At 52.0% G+C, this 7,069-nt stretch overlaps 4 protein-coding genes across 4 annotated transcripts; 1 reads left to right on the top strand and 3 right to left on the bottom strand.

Moving 5' to 3' along the window:
* Positions 1 to 237: 237 nt before the first annotated feature.
* Positions 238 to 1,069, bottom strand: LAESUDRAFT_732537 (uncharacterized protein). Its single transcript, XM_040910260.1, has 3 exons — positions 726 to 1,069; positions 422 to 663; positions 238 to 361 (listed from the first exon to the last, which is right to left on the bottom strand). The coding sequence occupies exon 1, from the start codon at positions 1,017 to 1,019 to the stop codon at positions 738 to 740; it is 282 nt and encodes a 93-aa protein (XP_040757943.1). The 5' UTR covers positions 1,020 to 1,069; the 3' UTR covers positions 238 to 361; positions 422 to 663; positions 726 to 737.
* A 3,128-nt stretch (positions 1,070 to 4,197) lies between these two features.
* Positions 4,198 to 4,958, bottom strand: LAESUDRAFT_564248 (uncharacterized protein). The gene has a single exon (XM_040902970.1). The coding sequence runs from the start codon at positions 4,714 to 4,716 to the stop codon at positions 4,336 to 4,338; it is 381 nt and encodes a 126-aa protein (XP_040757944.1). The 5' UTR covers positions 4,717 to 4,958; the 3' UTR covers positions 4,198 to 4,335.
* On the top strand, positions 4,959 to 5,746 carry LAESUDRAFT_564037 (uncharacterized protein). The gene has a single exon (XM_040902969.1). The coding sequence runs from the start codon at positions 5,200 to 5,202 to the stop codon at positions 5,599 to 5,601; it is 402 nt and encodes a 133-aa protein (XP_040757945.1). The 5' UTR covers positions 4,959 to 5,199; the 3' UTR covers positions 5,602 to 5,746.
* A 144-nt stretch (positions 5,747 to 5,890) lies between these two features.
* On the bottom strand, positions 5,891 to 6,929 carry LAESUDRAFT_764844 (uncharacterized protein; the record flags this gene model as incomplete). Its single annotated transcript, XM_040913512.1, has 2 exons — positions 5,891 to 6,763; positions 6,822 to 6,929. 2 exons carry the CDS (start codon positions 6,927 to 6,929, stop codon positions 5,891 to 5,893), a joined length of 981 nt encoding a protein of 326 aa, XP_040757946.1.
* Positions 6,930 to 7,069: the final 140 nt, after the last annotated feature.

A 7,069-nucleotide genomic window follows, 5' to 3' on the forward strand; every position in this document is an offset into this window, starting at 1 on the left:
ATTCATCCCGAGCGTGTCGATGCGTTGACGGGCGCTCAGACCGATATCAACGTAGAAAAGGAACTCCTAGGACCTGCCCTCAATCCTCGTGAAGGTGCTCTCATCGCTCCTCTACGACATCGAATGTTGGGTGAGAAGTCCGGGTATATCGCCAACGAGTCATATAGTCAAAGGCGTGATAGAAAAAAAGTCTGGCTTCTGTTAGCTAATCGACTACATATCATTTAGGCTCGTGCGCTAGCCTAGCCATAGTACAAAATCAGACTATCTTGAAATTGGTGCATGCGTGTCTAGCGCACCGCAAAAAAGTGTAGCTCGCTTGCATAGCGCGAAAAATTCATTGTCTTAAAGCATGTGTACCCTGGAGTGCGTCATTACGGCTCATGCATATTACATCGCACAGACTCAGGATTTTACGTACCTTGCAGATGGATAGAAGCTCATCTAATCTCACATATGCAGCACCCGGCTAGAAGTCACTTCGTATTCTGCGGACATTGCTGCACTGCTCCGGATTACGCGACGATTCTGAGAACGGAAAAACTTCTATCGTGCACAGCATCGTAGACGCACTGCACCTCAATGAACACCGCAGCTGTGATTACTGCCACGGGACCGAGAGAGGGCAAAGGGGACGGCTAGAGTAGCTCTAGGATGCCGCGCCTCATAACGTACACTTCTTATCAGGATATGGTATTCGATTGATGATATCAGACCACACATACCGTAGAGTTTCATCAAATTGACCACATCGCTGCACTGGCGCAGACAACACGAGTGCGGTCATGAGGTGGCCTGCCCGTGTTAGCCGCTGTGGCTATCCTACTTATATGCAATTCCGTAGAGCAGCACCACAATCTGCGGCGCAGAAAGGATGCACCCGGGTCCGCAAGACACAGGCGGGAAGCGCATAGCCCTTCGGGCGCCCGAATGCCTAGGAACTGGGCCCCGTCAAGGCCATAGCCATGGTATAAGGTTTGAGTAGAAATGCTCGCTGACGCACCGCTTTCATACCACATCCGTGACGCCAGGAGAGTCCGCAGATAAGGACAGCCATCTCCACCGCCGAACGTCACGCTAGGCAGTGTTAGTCGACAAAGCGGCCGGTTCCTCGAGCTGCATGCTCGTGCTGCAGGTCGTGACCGTCAGCGTGCACGGTGTTGCGTTCTGGCACAAGAAGATCGTGAGAGTAACGATTGGAGCGAAGCTGAACTGACAACGAGAGGCGGGTGATTGCGAATCGCCTGCAATGGAGAAGAAATGGCGCGACTAACATGCTTGATCACTCACGTTATGCACGCATTGTGCATTCCGTACCTGGCGCACTGGCTGTCTTGAGCGCGGATTTTAGCGCATCGTCTGTGAGCAAGGACGACAGGAGCCGCCATCAGAGCTGCGCAGCCCATCACATCGTAAGTAATCTGGTGCATTCGAAAGCTTAGCTCACACTCAACGATGTCCATTTGCAGCGGCCTGCGGTCATTTGACGACACCCCCCTGCCACAGAGTCCAAGGCCGCCATCGATGCCGCCATCGATGTCCCTCCCGCCATATTCCCCATGGCCACCGCGGAGCAGCACTGGGCCGTGAGCGCACTGACGGCAGAAACATATCTAGCCACGCGCGTGGTGCCTAGGCTGAACTGTTCGATCTGTTGCAGTGGGCGGAGAAGTACGTTGTAAGAGCAGGTGTTCGTGCATCTCACCCATAAATGTCCATAGTGTCAGGCTGTCACATGGAGATTGACCACTTACAGCATTCACACGAGAAGATACGCTGTCCTGCTGCAGTTTCTCATACCGATGGTGGATTTCTTTCAACCTGCTTCATTCGTTGGTGAATTCCTTGAGGCAGTATCGTGACATTCATTTCCGGGATCCTGTATTTGATCTCACCTATCCTGCATGCTCTTTCTTTGCGGTGACCAATGGCGCCTCTGATACACCGCTTTCATGCGACATCCGCGATCTAAGCGGCCTATGAAGGCGAGAATGGCCGCCGTCCACGATGCTTACCATCCAGGCGGTGATATTCAACAAAAATATGATTTCTTCGACCTGTCGATAATTAACAGACAATATCAGCGGACGACAGTCGGAATGAAATGGATGAAAAATAAGGACATACTTTTTGTTTTTGACGGATAGACTGTTCGTTCGCATTACAACCGCATGTGGATCCTGTACTTACACCTGAACCGGAGCTCCACGATGAGTGTGGTATCTGAAAGCAAGAATAACAAAGAATGTTAACGTTACACGGTTTGTCATGCCGTCAGAACTCTGCCTGCTCGAGAGTTAAAGTCAGCCAATTATAGCGCGCACAACGTGGTGCATCAGTTTGGTGGCGTCAACCGACGTCAACCCGTGCCCAAGGCCTGTGCGTGATCATTTCACAGCGTTCCACCATGTCTGCGGCGGTCTCCAGCGTTTTGACGAGCCTCTCCCTAATTTCTATGACTAAACAATGCTTACTGTTTGTGAACACGATCAACCGTAAACTCTGAGATCTGAGATCGAAGTCTCGTCTTCCGATGCCATCGGCACCCTCACAAAGCACTCTGCTCGCATTAATTTTAGCTCAACTGCCCTCTCCTCTGTGCCTCACGACGCTCAATTATCGCGCACTGCAAGCACAGAGACGACGCAAACCGTCAATGCGCAGTCGCCGCCATTATCCCCTCGGAGCAGTGCTGGACTGCTCCCGTGCTAGCCGCACAAATGCACCTGTCCGCACTCGTAATGCATGAGACCGGGATTGCCGAGCCGCGCAAATGGAGGGGAAGAAGCGAGCTGAAATTTGAGATATTTGCGCATCCCGCCGGAAGGCGTTCCTGTGGAATCCGGCTGTCGCAGTACGGAAGGGCAGCAGCACAGCGTTCTCATGGGAAGAGGTATGCTAGGATGGAAATACTCGCGGTGCGTGCTGGGACATGTTGATGCTGGGCTTCTGCTGACATGTCTTGCTCATTAATCGTTTTCATGGGCAATCTTATCGCGTTTTCTTTCGTGACTCTGTGTCTGACCTCTCCTCCTGAACGTGCTCCGCCTTCCTGGTTCGCGACTTCATCTCTACTCTGTTCACTTCTGCGGCAGTTCCTGCAAACCCCCTCTCGATAGCGGATCGAGCAAGGGACGTCCGCTATCAATACGAAGACGTCCTGTTGATACTCGCTTGGAAAGCTGCTCGACGTCCAGTGGTGAGCAGCGTGATCGCCAGCAGCGACCCGACATTGGAGCAGCCAATGCATGTGCTCTCTACCTCAACGGCATCCACGGCACCCTGCAAAGTGAGTGTTCTTCGTCGCCCAGTGCTCCGATTCGTTCATGGGCACTCATATCGATATCGACGTAAAGAAAGAAAATCATAGAACCGCCTCCTCACTCCTCGTGAATGAACCCATACAGCGCTCGTCTAGCTTATTAAATGCTGGTTGAAAAGACCGGGCATATCGCCAATGGGTCATCGGAAAGTTCGAGGAGAGTGGATTTACTCGAGGGTGTGATAGAGAATCAAAGTATCTTTGATTTGGTGCGTGCGTGTTCTGGCTTGGGCTGATGCATACGGTGATCAACGGGCCCGGCTATAGTGTGTAATAAAATCAACACGCAATAAACTCTCTCTGCGACTGTCTGAAGAGATTATAACCTCGCAAGTCCGTTTCTGTCTCCTGTACTACATACAAACCGTGGAGGAACAATGACAACCTCGTGCTATCAGTAAATAAAGTCTTGAAAAACGCGCTGGGTATGTGATGACATTCGGAAAGCGAACAACACTCCGATCCATCCACGACACTTGCAATATCCCATCAGGTATAGTCGCTCATGAACATTTCCGGTCCAAACGTCCCGCTGTCCTGATGTCAAACCCGCAATATACGCATAGATAGCTCATGGAGCTCATTCAGTTTGCAAGCAGCTTGGCGTCCAGCGCAGGCTACATGAGCGGTTCGTTCCCTTGATGAAATACCGATTCACGCGCGAACAGCTCGCGCACGCACGCGTACTCGATGCCGTCATCCAGTATATGCTGCGATTGCATCTCCGGGGTCGTTGAACACGCCGTGGCCCGCCGTCGTGTCCCGCTTCCTACATTCGTGCGACTCCGCCCTCAAATTCATGCAGTTCCCGAAAGGCCACGGAATGCACTGTCACTCTGCTCCATCTCCTGTGCGAGCGGCGTTCCACGCCCATGCATCGACATCGACTCCATTTTCACAGGCCAGATTGTCACCGTCCCGGTCCATTTCATGTGGACATCCATCCCGCGCGCTACGAAGACCTTGATGCGAGGGGATCCAGCCAGAGCGCTGGATCAGGGAGGGCAGACCCGCTACGCGTGCCGGAGATCTAGGGCCACTCGCATGTATTGACGTTCACACATATGGACATTCCGCACGTATGTTATCGGCGCCGGTTCGTGCTCGCGACGATCAAGGTGAGCGAATGTGCGTCGTTGTTTGTGCTGTGCCGATGGGATGGCTGGCGCTGGTAGTCGTGCGGTGCGTTGTTCTGGAATCACGCGATCGAGTTGGGATGGAAACGATATGAGAATCGAGGTCGCCTGGGGAGGAGGGGGTGATTGAGCAATTGTGGGTTGCAGGGAAGGAGGACATGATGGTTCATTTGCGTGTTCGGCCGCTGAAAGGTACTTATTGCGATAATTATCAGTTTGAATTCGACTTGCGCTGTCTGATTGCTGTCGTGTTGCCATGATTCATCGCATGTGGCACCTAGACTGTATGAGTGTCACGGTACGCGGCGTGAAATCGAATCTGAGCCCCCTTCGCCTCAAGGAGTCTCTTGGTGGAAATGCTTCTGGTGAGTTCTTTGTGTCATCCCGAGTCATCTTCGACTCGGAGGTCCTCCCGCATCCTCGGATTAGCCCCATGTCACCACCGTTACCGTGAATACGACGAAACAGCCAGAAAGATGTCGCTTGACGAACTCTGCCCAGTACCGCCTAGCCGCTGGTGACCTTGTGGGTCGATTCCGGTAGACATCGTGTACTTGAGAGCGTGTGAATGAGGGATGTAGCGGTCGTGAGATGAGCGATCGCTGGCGCAGATGGTTTGGAAAAGGTGGAGACGAGATGGAGAAGAGGGATGTCTGAATTTCAAGATGGCGATGGTAGTATGCGGGAAATATTGTTTAGTCGCACGCGATGGATATGGAGTAGGGGATTGTGCAAGAGGCGATGATGCATAGCCAAGAACGTGCAGCACCTTGGGCACGTGGAAGAGGGAGAGAGACGAGGGCAGAAGCCTTCGCGATCCATTTGAGTGTGCCCTTCATTGTTGCCAGAGTGGAGACAAGGCCACGAACTCGGGAAGCATATACTGCGGATGAAACGGCTTCAATGATCAAATATCAAGATCTCGGCATTGTGGTGCTGCAATTCCAATATCGCGATGCAGATAAATGTGTGAGTCTAGGCGTAAAAATGGGAGATACTCACCGTAGGATGCCTCGCTCTATTAGTCGAGGGAATAAAGGTTCAATTTTCTGCTTCCACCGCTCCTCGATAACCATATCAAGGGGGCAAGAATGTGCAAACTCTACTTTGCTAAGTGTCTTGAATGAGGCGGACGAAAGATGATTGTCGACCTCTCTGCAGCGAGCACAGTTGCTTATATAGGGGAGTTCGTTTACCTTCGTCTTCAATCGCGTGCGAGGATAGTTCAAGCTCCAGACATAATGAGCGTGATATAGGAGAACTACAACGATCTCTCGCAGCTGGCCCGAGTTGATTGAAAGTAAGACTTGACACAGTCTGTCGAGATCAAAGCCTCCATTAGTACGAACAAGGGATAGCTGTAGTCTCCGCATTGAGGTATTATTAACGAAGGATGGCACTGAAACTGGAGAGATCTGATTAGCATGAATGCTTACATAAACTTGGAGTGCACACCTGCAGCAGGCACCAATGACCACTCTGCTATCTGTTGTCCTGGATATGTGAGAAGCGATTTCAGTTCCAAGAGTGAGCCAGATGCAGCCTCCAATAGTTGCTGGCATTTGCATTGGTCCTGTTCTGAAAACCACGGATCACCTGAATCATCAATGATTAGTCTCTGCAAGCGACTCGAGATGCAAGGGTGAGCAAGGAAGTCGAAGAGTTTCTCAGAGCGGTGGCCTGAGAAACAATTTTTGTGGAGTGACAAGGCCCTGATGTTGACGCGATCGCGATATGGACCCAACATATCGCCATGGAAGCAGTCATGTGTGAATCGATAAGACCTGCATTTGAGCTTGACGAGGCGTGGCAGTGCACAGACGAGGTGCGCAAGAACAGTGATCGACGGGAATGTGATATTTCCGATAATGAGGCGAGTGACAGACGAGAAGGCAGGGAGGAGCAGGAAAATGTCGCTGTGCATCGTCCACGGCTCCCACTCTGAATACCGGGCCTGGATTGTGAGCGTCTTCAGCCGGGGCAGCTTGCGAGCGAGCAGGATCGCCGCCGTCGACAGGCTTGACAGATTGCCCAATATGAACATATTGCGCACCCGCTCTGACAGCTCGGGCGTCTGATTCAGCGCCTTCGCATATGCCTTCACACCCTTGCTACTCACGAACCAGATACTCCTGTGCAAGTGGAAGCGACTGCGAGGGTACCATGCTCGGCAGACGAGGTGGCACTCCAGCAAAGTCCACTGTTTGTCCCACAGATGGTCAATCACGTTCTCCCACACCTCGATCGGGAGCTGCGGCAGAGGTCTCGTCGCCGATGAGCCAGATTTGCCCGCCTCACCCTTGACCTAATGCAGCGCAGCGCATGAATCGTCAAGAACGCATACGTGGCGCTTTCCCACTCACGATTTGTACAAGCCGTCGTGAGCTAATTCTCCATTTTTTCGTCCTGTCTGCGAGACGTTTCAGCATCTGTTTGATGGATTCCATAGCGCTGGAGTGGAGGATGGTCATAGGTGTGAGTTTCCAAACTGGCTCTCGCAATCCACGTATATATGTACCCGTCTCATCGCATTGCAACGTGGTTTGTGGTTCTGTATACCATATCTTCCATGAAATCCACATAACGCCCATATGACCACGTGCATTGCTCT

This window comes from Laetiporus sulphureus (assembly GCF_001632365.1).
Source record: "Laetiporus sulphureus 93-53 unplaced genomic scaffold LAESUscaffold_89, whole genome shotgun sequence".
In the NCBI taxonomy this organism is placed as follows: Eukaryota; Fungi; Basidiomycota; class Agaricomycetes; order Polyporales; family Laetiporaceae; genus Laetiporus; species Laetiporus sulphureus.

Excerpts from the sequence above, each read along its gene's own strand:
- LAESUDRAFT_564248 (XM_040902970.1), bottom strand. The coding sequence starts at position 4,716 with ATGGCAACACGACAGCAATCAGACAGCGCAAGTCGAATTCAAACTGAT.
- LAESUDRAFT_732537 (XM_040910260.1), bottom strand. The coding sequence starts at position 1,019 with ATGTGGTATGAAAGCGGTGCGTCAGCGAGCATTTCTACTCAAACCTTA.
- LAESUDRAFT_564037 (XM_040902969.1), top strand. The coding sequence starts at position 5,200 with ATGATGCATAGCCAAGAACGTGCAGCACCTTGGGCACGTGGAAGAGGG.